Raw genomic sequence first — 19,500 nt, forward strand, 5'->3', positions numbered from 1 at the left:
ATTCGTTAGAACTTGCAGTTGAACTTCTATGTCATTCTGTAGGTTTATACATATTGAGTCTGAGGCCTCGTTTGGGAACAGGCTAATTTAGTAACTTTTTGGCTATTTGGCTAAAAAGGTAGGTAAAAAAAACTTGTATGTTTGGGATGACTTTTTGGCTAATTATGAAAAGATGTGCAAAAAGTAGAGAGAAAAGAGAATCTTTGACTTTTTGGTATGGATTGTTGGCTTTTTGGCTAATTTAGTAACTTTTTGGCTAATTGGCTAAAATAGCCTCTTGCCAAACGAGGCCTGAGTATTAAAATATGATAGTGGTTTTTCTCTCAGTTCCTGATATGTCACTTCATATAAGGCTGTGAGGGATATTGGTCTCTGGAAGATATAGTTGCATAACTTCCATGAATTCTGATAAGTATAATGTTTGTAGTCATGTTTTGCAAAATTTTGCAACTTTCGAACGGACATTTATCTTAAAATTTTCAAATCAAAAAATTCATTACGTTTAGTATTTCAGAACTAGAAATTCAATGCTAAAAAATTTCAGCTTGATCAAACAAGCCCTCCTTTAATTTAAACTTAGTTACTTTCAATGGTCAATACAATAGTCTTATTAAGCATTTTAATTTTCCATTGAAAGAGGATAATCTAATATTTTCTCTAGAAAAGGGCACTCTCATCATAAAGAAAAGAATATATTAGATACACTCTCAAAACATTTTAAATGATAGTTCTTCCCATCCTTCATTTCTGCTTAGTTGCTATGGAATTCAGTACATGGAATCCATATTATCCTGCATCTATAAAATAAATCTTCAATGACACCTTTTTTTCTTTTTTTTTTTTCTGTCTGACTAATCTATTGAGATTCCACTCTTGTATTATATGTTAGATGTCTCGAAGGTATGCCAGCTGTACAACAATCTTCTCTCCAGAAGGTCGTCTGTACCAGGTTGAATATGCAATGGAAGCAATTGGAAATGCTGGGACTGCCATAGGGACACTATCAAAAGATAGGGTCGTACTGGTTGGAGAAAAGAAAGTCACTTCCAAACTCCTACAGACCTCAACATCCACCGAGAAAATGTACAAGATTGATGACCATGTTGCATGTGCCGTGGCTGGAATCATGTCCGACGCCAACATCCTCATCAACACAGCCCGGGTCCAAGCTCAGCGCTACACGTATGCTTACCAAGAACCAACGCCAGTTGAACAGCTGGTTCAATCTCTATGTGACACCAAACAAGGATACACACAATTTGGTGGGCTTCGACCATTTGGTGTATCATTTTTGTTTGCCGGATGGGATAAAAACTACGGGTTTCAGCTTTACATGAGGGACCCGAGTGGAAACTATGGTGGTTGGAAGGTTGCGGCAATCAGTGCTAACAGCCAGGCTGCGCAGTCGATGCTTAAGCAGGATTACAAGGATGATATCACAAAAGAAGAGGCGGTACAGCTTGTGCTGAAAGTGCTCAGTAAGACTATGGACAGCACCAGCCTTACTTCGGATACGCTTGAACTGGCTGAGGTTTTCCTCTCTTCGGGGAAAGTGAAGTACCAGGTTAGCTCTCCCGAATCTCTTAGTAAGTTGTTGGTGCGCTTTGGGTTGACCCAACTCGCCGCGGAGGCGTCATGAATTACTGTTATCTTGATTCAGACCTATGTTTCTGGACTAGTTTGAGATCTTACAAAGACATGATGTGTTGTGTTGATCTGATACAATTGTTATTTTTATGTTAGAAGCAGTGAACTTTTCTTATTCATGTATTGAAACCCTTTATGGTTTATTTGCAGCTTTCTTGGATTATCTGTATGGGCCAATTCTTCTGTTGACAGGCTTTGTCTTTCAATGAGTTTGAGAATTTTTGCTTAAAAATCAAGTTATGTTTCATTTTCCCAAACATTATGCGAGTCATTTTTTAACTTGTACTGAATTTTTAATGTGCTAAAAAGCAAACAATATTTTACATATTCTTTAGCCTAAGTTTTCAATCTAGATTAAATTGGACAAATCAATTACTTAAAAAATGTCTACTAACAGACACATAAGCTAATTACTATTTCATCCGGACAAGTTTTCTTTTAAAACATATCTTATCAAAATAAGATCTCAAATTGACATCTTGATACAATGATTTACCATAATAATAAATAGAGTCAATGGTGACTCCGCCATGAGAGGAGTCTTTTGTTCAGTCGCCCCTCTTGTCAGGGGCTTATGCACTCCACGTTTTTCCCAAGCCTGGTGAAGAAATTAAAAAAAAGAGGAAGTCATCCCACAAGGGATACACCAAGGAAAGGAAAGCAAATTTTTAAAAAAGGTAGTTTTGTATTCGGTTGGCAGATTCTTAGGCTTAATCTCAGAAATATCTTACCAAAAAAATATATATAAGATTTTACAAAAATCTCAACGATACACTTTTCTTTTACTTTACTTCGCTTTAGTACCTTTTTCTTTTGAACAAAATTTTCACACAAAATTCTTCATGATGAGACATAGCCTAACTCTAAATACCAATGGTGACTCCACAAATCAGAACTCCAAGGAGCCTAGGACCTCATTTAAGAATTAACTTCTTTTTAGTAATTTTTTGATTTTTTTTGTTAGATGAAAAAAAAGGTAAATATTTTGAGAATAATTTTTTTTAATTATATAAAAAATCGAGATGTTTATTTTATTTATTTATGGTGATGATTTGGCTTGATAATATTAAGGGGTTGTTTGGGATGTTTTAAATAATTGTATTTTTTGACTTTTTAGATTAAAAAGTTGAGGAAAAAAAATGATTGTTTGGGATAACTTTTTAACTTTTTAAAATTGAATAAATTAGTGTATAGGAGAAGATTGTGATAGAATAGGTTGTACGGTTGGATAAATTAAGGGACAGCGTGGGATATGTATAGGCTGGGAGATGGTTCCATGCTTTTCGGGCACTGAATTGGAGTTGTTGTTCGGCCTATGGGAGCCCACCACGGGTCCCGTTTTGCTAATCAAAACTGTTCAATGTGTAGAACTCGTCGAGTACTATATACTTATAAAAAATCACATTAATCGGACATCGATAGTTATCTGATCGGATAAGTCTTTTTTCTACCATTAACTATAACACCATCCATTTTTTATACAAAACTGATTTGATCATGTAATTAGCGATATCCGATAAACGTGATTTTTTTAAGCATATATAGTACTCAATGAGTTCTACATATTGAACGGTTCGAATTTTTTAAAAAGAGACCCGTGGTAGGCCCCCACGGGCTCAACATTACCCTCCAACTTAATGAATATATATATATATATATATATATATATGTAATTTTCTTTTTTGTTCTTTGACAAACTACTTTTTGACATAAATTCAGTACTGGTCAACTCGTTGGTTTTTGTATTAAAATATTGTGTAAATTAATTTTTTTTATATTTTTAATTTGTGAATAGTGATAACTTTTTAACTTTTTTAATAACTTTTTGACTTTTTAAATTTTTCCTGATATGCCAAACTAGGTCTAAGAAAACTAAAATACAAAATATCACTACTTAAATAAGCTGCATGCCAATCATCATTACAACTATTAGATTGAAATAAATTAACCAAAACGTGGCAGTGAGTCAAAAACTTGATTCGTTATATCGCACTTGTTAAATTATTTTTTAAAATTAAAAAAATATCAAGTTTTTATTATTTTAAGAGTAAATTATATTGCTCTCAAAGTTTAGTCTAATTATATATCATCTCTTGACGTTTTAAAAATTATATTCTCACTTATGTGATTAATAGTCACATTTCACAAACTCTCTTACTCACAACTTCTAGTAAAAAAATAAAAGAAATTATATTTTATAAAAATAAAGCAAAGGAAAGGAAAAAAATAAGGAAAGTAAAGCAAAGTAAAAAAAGAGAACTCGTGAATTTAATGTTTTCATTCCGTTTTAAATAATTACAATGACAGAGGAGTTAATATAATTTTTCAAAAGTCAATAAATGATATGTATTAAATTCAAATTGGGCAAATTACATATACACCCCTCGAGGTTTGGCTAAATTACAGATACCCCCTGAGGTTTGAGAAATTACGAATTCCCCCCTGAATGCTATATTTGCATAAGAAATTAGGGGGTAATTTGTTATGAAATATAAACCTCAGGGGGTAAATTGTTATGAAAATACAAACCTCAGGGGGCGGGATGTAATTTCTGAAACCTCAGGGGGGTATCTGTAATTTAACCAAACCTCGAGGGGTGTATATGTAATTTGCCCTTTCAAATTTTAAGAAATATAAGTATAATTTACCGTTATTGTAACTAATCAAAATTTTGTTACTGCAGCACGTGTATTTGAGATCACGACCAAATAATTTTCCCACGTTCTGTGCCTCGGCCTGTGCATATGTTACGCTATGGACATTTTATTTGGTTTTATTGAGGTAATTTTAATTCGAGACATAGGATTTTAAAAAATTAGTAAAACAGGTGTGTAACACAAAGAGGCAGGCAGGGACGGAATTCGGAGAAGACTATGGAGGGCATGACCTCCTTATTTTTGTGAACATTATTGTTTGTCATAGAATTTTTAAAATACATACATCATTTTATATATAAAAGGGGATTTTTTTTTAAGATCCCTAATAATAACAATTTAGAGGCTAAAGGACACACAAAAAGATAGTGATGCCTCACGTCCCTGAAACAACTTGGCGCGCGTTTTTAATTATTTTGTGGACCAAAATACCCTCGCCAAAATCAACACAGAACCAAACTCATTCCGACGTCTCAGTTACATTCCAAACATCCAGCATCTTCACGAACAGGAGACCAGCAGAATTAGGGTTTCAACATCATCTGCACCATCGACATTACAGCTTCGTTATCCTCTCCAAAAATCATTCCCATTCCTTCCTCACAAATTTCTCTGACCTACGTTAAAGCTTCGTTTTCACGGCTCATCATCATCTCAGTCCATCTTCGTCACGTCGCATCTTCATCGCGGACCATATCAGCTCATCATTCAAGTTTCATCCTAACTCTGGTCAGTTTTTCTACAATACAACTAGATTTTCTCTGGAAACACAGTTAATAGCATTTTATAATAACCTTTCATAAATTAGGGTTTCAATTTCGTAATAAAAAGCTACCTGCACTTGAAAAAATTTATTTCTGTGTATTTTGAACTTATTCTTCAACATGTTTGTTTGACTTTATCTGTAAATTTCTCTGGCATTTGAATTTCTCTGATTTTTGATTAATGTAATTTTCTTCTTTCAATTTTCTCTGGCAAGTTTATTTTCACAACAATTTTTTGTGTTTTTATCTTATTCTTGAACATGTTTCTGTAATTCTGTCTATAAATTTTCCTGCTCCGTAAATTTCTCTGTAATATGTATTTTTAATTGCAATGTCTATCTTAATCTAGAATGTCTATTGCTTTCTTGCCTCTGTCTTAAGTTTCTCTGGTATTTATAATTTTCTCTGACCACATCACATCACTTTCCTCCCTTGTGTCTTTGTCATTTTAAATTTTCTCTGGAATTTTAATATTGTGGACTGGAATGAATGTTTCTTCTTGGAATTTTCTCTGCCATATGTACTTTGAGAAAAAGTTATTTCTCTGAATTTTGATCTTATTCTTGAATATGTTACTGTCATTTTGTATCTGAATTTCTCTGCTTTCTAAATTTCTCTGGAATATGTATCCTTCTCTGCAATGTCAATTACACTCTTGCCTCTGTCTTAAGTTTCTCTGGTATTTATAATTTTCTCTGGAATGAATGTTTCTTCTTGGAATTTTCTCTGCCATATGTACTATGAGAAAAAGTTATTTCTCTGAATTTTGATCTTATTCTTGAATATGTTTCTGTCATTTTGTATCTGAATTTCTTTGCTTTGTAAATTTCTCTGGAATATGTATCCTTCTCTGCAATGTCAATTACACTCTTGCCTCTGTCTTAAGTTTCTCTGGTATTTACAATTTTCTCTGACCACATCGCACCACTTTCCTCCCTTGTGTCTTTGTCATTTTAAATTTTCTCTGGAATTTTAATATTGTGGACTAGAATGAATGTTTCTTCTTGGAATTTTCTCTGCCATATGTACTTTGAGAAAAAGTTATTTCTCTGAATTTTAATCTTATTCTTGAATATGTTTTGTCATTTTGTCTCTGAATTTCTCTGCTTTGTAAATTTCTCTAGAATATGTATCCTTCTCTGCAATGTCAATTACACTCTTGCCCCTGTCTAAGTTTCTCTGGTATTTATAATTTTCTCTGACCACATCGCACCACTTTCCTCCATTGAGTGTCTCTATCATGGTTAATTTTCTCTGCTTGTGTATGTAAATTTTTCTTGCATTTTAATATTATGAATTGAAATTTTCTCTGGAATGGAAATTTCCTCAAGAATGTGTAATTTTTTTCAGAATGTGCATTTTTCTCTGGTATGTTTATTTTGTTCAATTCTTGATTTCAATATGGTATACTTCTCAGTGCCATGTTTACATTACTTTGTTTATTTTATCTTTGCTAATTGTGGAATGCAAATTTTCTTTCACTTGCCATGTTTTACTTTTTTCTATCATTCATTTTCTCTGGTATGTTTACTTCTATCTGTAATTTAAACAATTATTGAAAATTTCTCTCCCATGTTTATGATGCTGAGTTGATTTTCTCTGACATGTCAAATTTTCTGTAATTTTCTCTTATCTGTAATTTTCTCTGGCATCTCCAATTTTCTCCCTTATCTGTAATTTTCTCTGACATTTCTATTTTTCTCTGGGATTTAATGTTGACATCTCTATGCTTTAATCATTGTCTAGAAATGGCAAAACGTAAAGGCAGCGAAACACCGGAAACACCAAGCAAAAAACAGAAACTGTCTCAGTCTTCTTATGCACAAGGATCAAAAACCAGCAGCAAAACACTAGAAACACCAAGGAAGCAAGAACAACTCTCTCAGTCCTCTTATCATCTAAGATAAAAAACCAGCACTAAAACACCACAAACTCCTTCCCAAAACACACAAGTCCAAGCTGATGAAGCAACTAGCATCCAGATGAGTACCCCAACTTCAAAAGACTCAAGCTCAAGGGGGAAAAAACCTGTTAAACTCCACAGAAAGAGAGCTCACTACAGCATTCAATACCGATCCAACCTCTCATCTGTCGTCTCCTTCTTTCAAACACTTAAATTCAGTTCAAAACATCTTCTAGAGCTTCAAAAGACCCCATTCTGGTATTTGATTCAAGCTCTAACCACTGGAAGGATGGATCCAAAGAAATCTAGGAAATCCGATGATGATGTAGTTGCCATAATCCAATGTTACAATGAAAAAACAAAAGCATTCACAGTTGGGAAGAAGAACCTGACCTTTACAACAAATGACATGACCTTGATTTTTGGTTTGGAAGGAGGTAAAGGAGCCATGTCATTAAGATACTCTAAAAAGCCAAAATCTGCATTCCTCAGGAGAAGATTCCAAAAGGACACAAGGCTCACTGGTCCTGTTCTTAAAAATGCCTTGGTCAAAGCAATGAAAGGCAAGCAACCAACTGACTTCAAAGATGTAGCAATCATTGTTACATTGTACTTGTGTCTCACCCTATTTTTTGCAACAAGTGGGAATTCAATAGGTTGGGTTTTTATAAAGTATGTGGAACCTCTTGAATCAATGAAACAGTATGATTGGCCGGAAGCAATCACATCAACATTGATTGATTCTATCATGGCATTGCATAGAACTCCAGAAAAAGTTACGGGGTGTGTCATTGCATTGCTGGTAAGTATAATATCCATTCAAATTTGCAGTTATCATACTTACAAATTTGTGCGTTTACAAAATTTTATTTACTTTCATTTTCATCACAGTATTGGCTATGTGAACATGCAACTATCATTGACTCAGAAGACAGTAACACAACAGACTTCCCAAGATGTGCCAAGTGGAACCTTCAAACCTTGACGAAACAGCTGCAGAAGACACCAGTCCACTCTCTTGCACCTCGACAGGTTAGATTCCTATTGCTACCCAAATCTCAGTGAAATTTCAAAAATTTCTCTGACTACTGCTTTGTTTCCCTCCTTATGCATTGATTGATTAAGATTAATTTTCTCTGAAATATCAATTTCTGTTTTCTTCTTTGTTAACCACCGGTCTATTTCTGCCATTGTAATCAATTTTCTCTCCCATCCAAATTTCTCTGACCACAATTGTAACACATTAACTTATATGCCCTGATTCATTTTCTCTAATATCTGAATTATGTTCTTTGTCACATAATTTTCTCTGGCCCATCAAATTTTATCTCCTTGTGTGTAATTTTCTCTGCCCATAACTTGTGTGCCTTGCATCTTTGATTAACACTGTTTATTTCTACCCTTCTAATGAATTTTCACTGGAATTCAAATTTCTCTGACACAAATATAGTAAAACATTAACTTATAAACACTGTTTATTTCACTGTTTCATAATTTTCTCTGCCCCATACAATTAACTCCATGCCTCTAATTTTCTCTGGCCCAATACAATTTTCTCTGAAGTTTGTTTCCAATTAGTATCATTTAGATGAATTTTATTTTCCTTATTTGAATTTTTTCTCTGAGTGAATTTTGTAACATTTCTCTAATAAAAGAGTCTCCTGTTACAGATTGATAACAAGCAGCTAGTCAAAAACCCATCTGAGGAGTTTTGTCTTGGCAAAAAGACGAAGAAAGAATTAAAAAAAGGCAATTGTCATATTCAAGGAGAAATTACAAGATCCATCTGAAGATGGAGGGAATGAACAAAAAGAAGAAGAAACCACCAAAGAAACCAGCAATGGACAAGAACATCAAGCAAGCAGCACAGAAGAAGAAACCACCAAAGAAAGTGAAGAAATAGAACCAGAAGACAAAGAACAAAATGAACAGAAAGAAAATGATGAAGAAAGTGATGAAGAAGAAAATAATGAGCAGATGGACCAACAACATGATGAAGAAGAAAATGAACAGAAAGAAAGTGAACAAGAAGATGAAGATGAAGATGAACAAGAAGAAGAGAACAAGGATGAAAGTGATGAAGAAGAAAATAATGAGCAGATGGACCAACAACATGATGGCATTTGTGGCTCAACAATGCATCAGCCTGAAGAATTTGAGGAATCAAAGGATGCCCAAATTGCTGATCTACGTCAAAGACTGAAGGCACTGTCTCAATCTAAAAAAGAAGAAGACAGAAATTGGATGGAATTACTTGCTGAAAAAGATATTTCAATAAGAATCCTGACATCACATAACTCAGAACTTCAAGAAAAAGAAAGCACAATCCGAATGAAACTAAGGATGTTGGAGATTGAAAAAGCAGACGATGCAAAAACAATTCAACAGTTGAGGTGTTCAAATTCGGAGCTTGAAACTGAAAATGCCAAATTGCATGAACAAGTTCAAGAACTATCTGTCCAACTAGCAACACAACCATACCGAACACCAACACAACTTCAACCACAAGGTCAGTGAAAATCTTGAGCCACAAAAAGTTATGTCCTTGTGCCATCATAACTCAGAGAAATTTCTATTTATTATAATTTTCTCTGTCATTGGTAATTTTCTCTGGAAGTTATATATCTCTCAACACATTAGTTATATTTCTACTGCTCATTTCATTTCTCTGTATATTTTCTTATTCCATTTTTGGGGCTTGTTTGATTTTCACTGTATATAGTTGGAATGCAACTGGAACAACAACCAACAACCCAACAAGAGCAAATCCCACACAAACAACAACCGAAACAAAAGAAGAAACTCTATGGTAACTACAAAATATTGAATTAAATAAATTTACATATTGAAATATCATCTGTTGCTTCAGAGAAATTTCACTTTTCCTAATATTTTCACTGCCTACAGTCAAAAAAGATCCAACCTTAATGATAAAAAATTTAAAGGCAAAAGAAAGGAAGGAAAAGCAGCATGATCCAGAATTCCAATATCCGAAAGTTGCGAAAGTGACTAGAGCTTCAAAACAAGCTGCAAAACAAGTTGAGCAAAGCACAAAGGACAAAGAAGTGCTTGATGCTGATGCATACGTCTTGCCTCAACCTATAAACATCACAAAATCTTGGGTCTTTCCACAAACTCTTCCCATTTCAAGATTGATAAAAGATCATATAAAAGACATCTTGCAGCACATATCAAATGTGTCTGGGCTTGAGTAAGTACAACAAACAAAATAGAACATAACAAACAACAAATTACAAACTTATGTTGCATTAACAACAATTCAATCCCTTCTTTGTCATCTTGTAGAGCTTTAATTTGGACAAGTGAGTTGAATATCATTACCTTTGAAGACATTGGAAACCTCATAAAGCAAAAAGAAATTGCCAACAATGTAAGTCTTTCCCTTTCATCAACATTTCTCTGCAATGTTCCATCAGCCTTTATAAAACAATATTACAATTATAAATCATATTTTTCAGGTCATTGATGGCTATGGAGAGATCCTTTTGGCTGACCAAATCAGAGAGAAACAACAACCAACCTCATTTTTTTTCACATCCATGTGCTTAGTATGTTACTACTATTTTATTTGATTTTCTCTGGAATTTACTTTCTACTTTCTCTTCTTAATATACTTCTTGAAGTCAGTTGTGTCACTAACAAAACCATTTTTTGATTTTCTCTGAGCACAGAATTTCATCAACATGACAGAAAATCAAAGTTTTCGAGTGTCCTTATTTGACAAGCATATTGAAACAGCATGGAGGAACTATAGGTTCCTCCATTTCCCAATAAATACTGGAGGTAATGAGAAGTCCACACATGGAAATCACTGGACCTTGCTTGTCCTGGACAAACAAGACAATTTATGGAGGTTCTACAACTCATTGAGGCCAAGGAGGGATGATGCAGAAGACAAATATGTCAAAGATGCAAAACAATTGGTAACGAGTGCAAATTTCTCTGATCCATCATCATCTTTATGTGATGATAATTTTCATAGAATCCCATTGACTTGTCCGTAAATTTCTCTCTTATATAAAAATTATTTTTTTGCAGCAAGATTACGTGGAGAATTTTCTGAAAGCTTGTCTTGAAAGAGACGCTCAATCACAACCCTCTTTCAAATTAATTAACCAACAAAACACAAGTTATGACTTTGAGTATGTCAACAATGCTCCACAACAAGAAAGCGATTCGTAAGTTTCATACATCTATAAATAAGATAATTTCTGTTGCATGTTTCTTAAAACTAACCATACCTATAATTTGTATGCAGTCTGGATTGTGGCCTCTTCGTCTGCTATATAATGAAACAATATAGCAAGCATGAACCTATCAAATCCAAATTATCCACACAAGAGATAAGGTTGATGAGGGCAGAACTCATAGAGAGATTTGTGACCGAAGTTGGCAGGTCATGGACTGAACCAATTGAAATACCCCCAGAAGAACCACAAATGTAATAGTGAAACTAGTGAAAGGAAGACAATGTACATATCCACACAGAGAAAATTGTCTCACATATATGTATATATCCTTTCTTGTTCATACATTGAAGGAATGATGATCCTTGACGTATATGTATATATCCTTTCTTGACTAATCTAAATTTCATTTTTTTTTTTATTTTGACTAATGTAAATTTCAACAATTGTCTACCAGAGAAAATTGTCTGCAGAAATTTCTCTGGTATAAACTACCAGAAATTCACAGAGAAATTTAACTTGTATCGTCCCAAGGGGATGCCTATATGATCATGTAATCTGTAAAACTTTGTGTTGGTACAAAACAATCATCAAACTCAACAAAACACAAAGCACACAATAATTTTATCTGCCACTGGAAAATTTCATTTCATGAATTTCAAATTTCAGACCACAATGCCCATATAGTTTTCTCTGTTGGTGAAAAATTTCTCTGGATGAAAATTTCTCTGGCTTTGACACAAATTTCTGAGTTCAAGTGAGTCCAGAGAAATTCTATCCTGGTCCAGAGAAATTCTCAACTCAGAGAAATTTTTTGAATCCTCTGTCTGCTGTGCACATTTCTTGAAATGACTGATATGAAGCTACCAGAAATTTACAGATAAATTTAACTCCTATCTCACCAAAGAAGGTGCCTATATGATCATTCAATCTCTAATGCACTGTGTTAGTACAAAACAATTATCAAATTGAAAAAACACAATCCACACAGTACTTTAGTCTGCCATTGTCAAATTTATGTGGATGAATATGAAGCTTCAAAACACAACACACAGAATTTTCTCTGCCATAGGAAAATTTCTCTGGATGAATTTTACAGGTACTACAAACCCACTGCCTATAGTATATATCAACAAACACACTTTAACTCATATTGAAAAATTTCTCTGGATGAATTTGATTGATATTATTATATACACTGTCCAAAAAATAAATTTCACAAAACAAAATACACAAAGTAATCATCAAATGTATTATTCCATCAATAAAATGTATAATCCTCAACTATTTAACAAAGGTTCCTTGCATGTCCTCTTATTATGGTGACCAATACTCTCACAACGACTACACTTAATCACCATTTTAAACTCTCCAGTAGAAGCAATTCTGTTCTTCTTCGGCCTCCCAGCAGGTCTCTTGCTCAATGGAGGTAAAATCATAGCATCTTCAATGCTACACACAGGTTTTTCAACAGTTGGAACTGGGCCAATCGAAAAGGAGTATGCTTGACGATACATATCAGCATGAAAAAATGGTTCAACAAATGAATTCAAATTCTTTCCACTCCTAAAAATTGCAGCAACAGCATGTTGACATGGATACCCATTTATTTCCCATTTTCGACATGAACAAGTTCTCAACCCAAGATCAACCATAACCGAAGGAAAACAATGCACTTCAAAGACATTATCAGATGATAAACTCACATTCCATGTCCTCCCGTCCAAAAAAGACTTCTCCAACACACTATCCATACGAGGACACAAAATTTTATTCCATTTACTAGAGAGCAGCCTCTTATCAGACCTCATATTCATGATTTGCAACCGTATCATGTCCACCAAATTTGTTATTGGCAAGTGCCGAGCTTCTCGTATCCATGAATTGAATGACTCAGCAACATTTGAATACATCTCACCATAACGTTTCCCTGCAAAATATGCATCACTCCAATTTTCATATGGTAAACTTCTCAAGAAAACACTCACAATGTCTCCTCCCTCACTTTTTAACTCATTTAACTTGAAATGAAATGATGCCTTTGTTGGAGCATATGCACATTCTGAAAACTTGGACACAATCGTCTCCCTAACCAAATTTGTGTTTCCACATGACAACTTATCCCTCAAATTTCTCTTTAGATGTTCCAGACAAAATCCATGAAAGCAGTTAGGGAAAAACCTAGCAATTCCCTCCACAATTCCACAATGTCGATCTGATATGAAACTTATCACCCTTTCTGATCCTAATACTCCATATAAATGTTCAAGAAACCAACACCAATTGTCTTTATTCTCAGCATCAACAACAGCAAAAGCTACAGGAAAAAAACCTACAAAACAAATAGGAACAAGCATATTAGGTACACACATGCAGAGAAAAATAGAACAATAAACATCCAGAGAAAATTCACACATTGGCAACATCCAGAGAAAATTGAATAAGTGACCAGCTACAGAGAAAATTCACACAATCATAATATACAGAGAAAATTCACTTAGTGACCACCTACAAAACAACAGAGAAAAATAGAACAATAAAACAACAAGAGAAGTTTGACACTGCCAACATCCAGAGAAAATTCACACATTGGCAACATCCAGAGAAAATTGACTTAGTGACCAGCTACAGAGAAAATTCACACAATCATAATATACAGAGAAAATTCACTTAGTGACCACCTACAGATACAATTCACACAATGACAACATCCAGAGAAAATTCATACACTGACAAAAATCCATTGAAAATTCTCACAGTGGCCACAACAATAGAAAATCCACACAGTGGCCAAAACCAGAGAAAATTCACATTCACTCAATTCCTACATGTATAGAAAATTCACATACTTAGATAAAAATAGATATATTTACAATTACCTTCATTCCCATCTTTCCCCGTTGCAGCAAGCATAACTCCTTTGTATCGTCCTTTCAAAAATGTTCCATCAAGAAAAAGCAATGACCGACAATATTTGAAACCAGCAATGCATGCATGAAAAGCCACAAACACTCTTTTGAAACGCTTGTTATCTTCAAAATCTAACTCAAAACGACTCCCTGGATTGTTCTTCAATGCCTCATCAAAATACCACCGTAATTGATCAAATGACAAACAAGAATCCCCATATGTACTACATTTTGCTTTCTCAACACTCAACCAACCACAGTTATAACTAATTGAGACCCCATACTTGTCTTTCATTCCTTTCACAACATCCACTGGACGAGTTAAAGGTTTTGCACTTACCTCTTCAAGTATCAGCCCAGAAACCAAGCTGGAAGTCATCCTCGAATGTTTACTCGTACGAACCGCCACACCACACGTATGTTCATTGTTCAAAGTCCTTATGTAGAAGAACCCATTTGTTTTTTCAACAGAAGCATGTACACGCCACATACATCCCCTTGATTCCTTATATGCACATTCTGCCGTAACCCTCAGCTTGTCATTTTTAACATACGTAAACTGAAAACCAACCTCAATAGCATACTTGCATAAAAAAGTACGGAACTCAACCACACCACCCTCAAACTTTTGTCCAACACTAGTAATATTATTCCGCCAACTAGCCGACAATAACACCTTTTCTTGGTGAGAACAAAACTTAGAGAGTGAATTCCTTTCAACATCCACCAGCCTATCACACTCACCATCCACAACATCTACCCAATTAGACCCCACTTCATCCTCTTCATCAGAAGTACTACATCTACTAACTGAAACATCAACTATATCAACACCGCGTGCACAAACAACCCTCAACATATTCAGAAAATCAATATTATTTCGAACCATACAATTCGGATGGCCCAAAATAGAATATGAAATACACATAGTCTCAGGTTTCAAATTCTCCCATGTTTTACACAAAATGCCAACCAATTCCTCAAAATTCAATTCGCATGAAACATTAATGACAATAGTATCATTCCCATATTTGCACAGCAACAACACTGCACTGTCCATTAAAACTGAAACAAAAAACAACAAAAAAAATCACACAAACACTTCACAATAACAACATCTCTGGTCAGAGAAATTTCTAAAAATTATAATTTTCTCTGAACTTAAAATAAAACTCCAAAGACATCTACAAACTGATATTCACCTTCAAGATGATAAAAAACAAAATCACAGAAACTTAATGAATCACAGAGAAATTTACTGCTAACAATTAAACACAATTATAGAAAAAAAATCACATAGAATACAAGTCCAGAGAAATACTTTTCTCTGAACTACAAACTGAAAGTGAGTAACAAACTTACAATTTTCTCTGAACTACAAATACAAGTATAGAGAAATTTATGAACTTACATTGACTTTCTCATATTCTATCTCCATTACAAACTTCTAATAATATGTCCATATGCACTTATAATTTCCTCTGGACTACACAAACAATAGTGCAGAAAATGAAATTTCTCTGGTTTGAAAAAACATAGAACACAACTATAATTCATCATCATGTTGATAAAAAACAGAGCACCAAAAATGAACTCTAAACATCAAAATCACCTACACTGTCAACACTATCTGAAATTGATCAAAAAAACAAAGAATGAAAAATTAATTCCAAAAATAAAAATCAACTCTATCAAGCTGGCCTCTCTCTAAACAAAAATCAAAATACATTTGGAATCTAAATCGAAAACAAACCTAATCCAACTCAACTCAAAAACCTACGCGATCAACACACTGTCAACACTCTTTCAAATTGATTAAAAAACAAATAATAAAAAATTAATTCCAAAAATAAAAATCAACTCTATCAAGCTGGCCTCTCTCTACACAAAAATTCAAAACAAATATCAAAATGCATGTGCTATCTCCATCGAAAACAAACCTGATTCAACTCCACTGAAAATCTACGCGATCAATACACTATCACACCACTGAAATCTCCGACGAAATCTCCAACAAAATCTACACGATCGTAGCAATCTTTCTCGTCAACTCCACTGAAATCTCCGAAGAAATCTCCACCATAAAATCTCCACTGAAATCTCCGACGAAAACTCCGACAAAATCTCCCCTTCAAATTCGGTTTCCAAAATGTATCAGTTAACTCAACCATATAATATTCAAACAAATTTATGTTATAAAGGAAGGGTAATTTAGGTACTTTATAACCTAAAATAAATTTGAGGGACCTTAGCCATCAAAACATATTATAAAGGACCTCTCCTCATATCAAAAGTAGAGGAGGGACCTTAGGCCAATTTTCCCTATATAAAATGACCCTCAGTATAAAAAATATATATGTCATTATTCTTCTATTTTAAATTCTCTTTATATTTTACATTAAAAAAAAAAAAACTTATTCATCCTATTAGAAATTACTTCTATGGTATTTAAATTTTTTTTATGTATATATAATTTATATATCATATATACATACATGTGTGTTTTATGTATATGGTGAAAAAAATTATTTTTCTTTTGGCCCCTCTAGTAATGAAATCTTGGTTCCGTCACTAGAGGCAGGGTGCACTCACTATGTTTATATAAGTTTTCTTAATGTCTGTTTCATTGAATTGTAATTTTATGATTTTATTTGTATATATTGGATTACAAATTCTATACATTTAAAATTATTCTTGCATATTTTGATGTACAGAGTTATAATCTAACCGAGTTTATCCATAAATTGCTCATATCATGTGAAAATATTAAATTAGTAATAAGGAAGAGGGTAAATTATATGTACCTCTATTGAAATTTAAAATAATAATAATAATAATACATGTAGTTTCACATTTTTGACTTAATTATCAAAGCATCTCTTAAAGATTTAATTCACATAACACTCAGGCCATTTTTTTATCAGTAGTTCGTGAATCGTTTAGATAAAAAGATGATGTTGTCGTCTATTTTCTACTAAAATGCATATTTATCTTTGTTTATTTTAATATTTATCCAATATCTGCATTAGTTTTAATTACTTCAACCTTATTAAAAAAGAGATTAGTGTAATTATGTCAAACTTGTGGGACTAACTGTATTTTTCTCAAATCTCGAGAGAGGTGAGTGTAATTTACTCTAAAATTTTGTTTGGTTTATGGATTCAAAAAAGAATTTGGAAAGAAAAAGAAAAACGGTGTGTGAAATATAAGTGACTTAGTTATATTTTACGTACCTTTTCTTTCTTTTTTCTTTTTTTTTTCCTTCTATTTTCAAATCTCTACATAATCCATGAATAAAACAAATTTTTATATGAACACCTCTCAATCACAAGAAAGTGAAAAAATTTTGTGGAGAAAGTTACAAATTTTTACAATGTTAGTGATAAATCATTGTGGTACAAAACTCCTAGTTATCATTGTGGAGAAGTGGTTTGGAAATACTGGATCCTGTTGAACGCTCGTGATCCTCAGCTCGTCACCTGAAAATGAATGAACACTCCGGTCGGAGGTGCCGAAATTAGCACTCCGACGGAGAAGTCAATGTATACTCTCTTGGTTGCTTATATATCAAGTTAAACTTGTTCTCACATACATTTTCTAGCTGATGCTCTTATCTTTTATAGTCGTCCTTGATGTTGATGGTTGGGCCCACTTTTTATCTAATGAATAATCGTAATATTCGGCTAGATCTTCATATTCGGCCCGGTTTACACCTGCTACTGAGGCCGATCTGTCTATTCGGCCTCTGTCCCTCTGGACTATGAGCCATATAGCACACAACTTGATTTCCTTCTTTAAGATATTCGGCTAACCTACGTAGGAATTTACTCGGCCACCACAATTGCCCCCTAAACATCCTTCTAATGTTAGTTAGCCGGCATGTTTGGTCTTGGACTTGGGTCAAAAAATACGACGGTTTCCCTTATTCCAATGCAAGCGTCAGAAAACCTACTCTTCTTAAGCATGATTACAATTTCCTGCCTCTTTGTAAGCTTCATTCATTTAATACGATTTGAAACCGCGTTGTCCTTTCGTTTGTATGCTTTTTCAAATGCTCAAGGTTTCTCATTGCCTGTCAGTTCACCTCCCTCGCTTCTCGCTCTCTGCAACCTCTTTCCATTCTTTATTATCCTCATTTCTTGTAAGTTTTTCTCTCTTCCATTTCGACTCCTTTTTCTTGTTTGTTTGTTGTTTAGAGTGTCCATTTTATTTGCTAGAATGGTGAAACATTTGAGAGCCCTTTTTTTCTACGGATCGAGTCTCCGATTTGCGTCGTTATTTTTCTATTCCTAACGACGTCCATCTGTCACTTTTGGCAGAGAACGTGATTGATACAGAGAGGACTGATGAGAATACAATCGTCTTTCCTCTTCTGTCAATCGCTGAGGGTGGAGTCCGTTTTCCCCTTCATCCACTTTTGAGGGCTGTCCTTCGCCATTGGGGCTTAATCCCTTCCCAGCCGAACGTAAATTTTTACAGAATAATAATGGGGATTGTAGAACTAAATCGGCGCCTTAGGCTTAACCTTGGAATCCCTGCCATTCGGCATTGTTATGCCTTGGCCAAATCCTCTGGTCGGCAGGGGCGCTATTTCCTTAGGGCCAAAGGCACCGACCATCATCTGGTGACAATGCTCGCTAGCTCTGGTAAGCATGTTGATGATGTTATGGTCGTTGTTCGTGGCAACTGGGAATTCGGTGAGGGCGAAGATCGTCAAGATCCAGTGCCTAGGCGAAGGGGCGAACCAGGTGGCTGTTTAATCCCCCACGAATTTTCATTAAATATTTATTTGGTTTAACTTCTACGTACTTACCGTTTTATTTGTGCAGGAAACAACTTGAAGAGAGTCCAAGTTTCAGAAGACGACACCATACTCAGGCAGATCAGAACGGTACTCCAGTTCATTGGCCGTCTGAATCTCCAAAAGCAAAGGAGGGTGGCCCATATTCTTCTGAAATACGAGCCGACCTACACTACTTTTTCGGCCGCAGATAATATCCCGATTTCAAGGGGCGAACAGCACCTTACGGCGCTTATTTTTCTGAGCTTCAAGAGCCTAAGGCTGGTTGGCTTTCACTCTTCAGACTCCGAGTCGATAGATGAACAAGTAGCTGAAGGGGGCGCTGAGCAACCGAATCAACCACCCGAGGACGAATCCGACGGATCAGAGGAAGAGGTTGACGCAGAACTAAATTTGGCTTTTGAAGAAGCCAGCCTTAATCCTCCATCCACTTTTGACCGAGCGGACGTGTCCTTCGAAGACATTTTCACCGACTTGGGGGACCTACCCGGCTCGTTTCCTGACAACATGGCTGGCGAGTCGCTCACTCAAATGGCCAAGCAGAAGAATGCCGAGAGGATGGCTGCCTGTCGGAAGGTCGAGGCCGAACGAAATGCACCTCCGCCGCCTTCGAC

The 19,500-nt window shown here is 34.8% G+C and overlaps 3 protein-coding genes and 1 long non-coding RNA gene across 4 annotated transcripts; 3 read left to right on the plus strand and 1 right to left on the minus strand.

Moving 5' to 3' along the window:
• Nucleotides 1–889: 889 nt before the first annotated feature.
• Nucleotides 890–1,810, plus strand: LOC145789671 (proteasome subunit alpha type-4-like). The gene has a single exon (XM_082866862.1). The coding sequence runs from the start codon at nucleotides 890–892 to the stop codon at nucleotides 1,637–1,639; it is 750 nt and encodes a 249-aa protein (XP_082722988.1). The 3' UTR covers nucleotides 1,640–1,810.
• Nucleotides 1,811–4,904: 3,094 nt separating this feature from the next.
• On the plus strand, nucleotides 4,905–8,935 carry LOC145789667 (uncharacterized). Its single transcript, XM_082866858.1, has 4 exons — nucleotides 4,905–5,030; nucleotides 6,812–7,770; nucleotides 7,860–8,000; nucleotides 8,639–8,935. The coding sequence occupies exons 2-4, from the start codon at nucleotides 7,048–7,050 to the stop codon at nucleotides 8,756–8,758; spliced, it is 984 nt and encodes a 327-aa protein (XP_082722984.1). The 5' UTR covers nucleotides 4,905–5,030; nucleotides 6,812–7,047; the 3' UTR covers nucleotides 8,759–8,935.
• Nucleotides 8,936–9,329: 394 nt separating this feature from the next.
• Nucleotides 9,330–9,893, plus strand: LOC145789668 (uncharacterized). Its single transcript, XR_014327877.1, has 3 exons — nucleotides 9,330–9,477; nucleotides 9,691–9,777; nucleotides 9,876–9,893. It is a non-coding gene; the product is annotated as an uncharacterized LOC145789668 (long non-coding RNA).
• A 2,451-nt stretch (nucleotides 9,894–12,344) lies between these two features.
• LOC145789669 (uncharacterized) lies at nucleotides 12,345–16,401 on the minus strand. The gene is made up of 2 exons (XM_082866859.1): nucleotides 14,056–16,401; nucleotides 12,345–13,508 (listed from the first exon to the last, which is right to left on the minus strand). The coding sequence occupies exons 1-2, from the start codon at nucleotides 15,143–15,145 to the stop codon at nucleotides 12,457–12,459; spliced, it is 2,142 nt and encodes a 713-aa protein (XP_082722985.1). The 5' UTR covers nucleotides 15,146–16,401; the 3' UTR covers nucleotides 12,345–12,456.
• Between the last annotated feature and the right edge of the window lie 3,099 nt (nucleotides 16,402–19,500).

This window comes from Camellia sinensis, chromosome 4 (genome assembly GCF_055761805.1).
Source record: "Camellia sinensis isolate YWXY chromosome 4, ASM5576180v1, whole genome shotgun sequence".
Taxonomy (NCBI): Eukaryota; Viridiplantae; Streptophyta; class Magnoliopsida; order Ericales; family Theaceae; genus Camellia; species Camellia sinensis.

Coding starts and splice junctions, on each gene's coding strand:
- LOC145789671 (XM_082866862.1), top strand. CDS start 890: ATGTCTCGAAGGTATGCCAGCTGTACAACAATCTTCTCTCCAGAAGGT.
- LOC145789667 (XM_082866858.1), top strand. CDS start 7,048: ATGAGTACCCCAACTTCAAAAGACTCAAGCTCAAGGGGGAAAAAACCT. Junction 7,771..7,859: donor GGTGTGTCATTGCATTGCTG/GTAAGTATAATA, acceptor TTTTCATCACAG/TATTGGCTATGTGAACATGC. Junction 8,001..8,638: donor ACTCTCTTGCACCTCGACAG/GTTAGATTCCTA, acceptor CTCCTGTTACAG/ATTGATAACAAGCAGCTAGT.
- LOC145789669 (XM_082866859.1), bottom strand. CDS start 15,145: ATGGACAGTGCAGTGTTGTTGCTGTGCAAATATGGGAATGATACTATT. Junction 13,509..14,055: donor GGGGAAAGATGGGAATGAAG/GTAATTGTAAAT, acceptor TTTGTTTTGTAG/GTTTTTTTCCTGTAGCTTTT.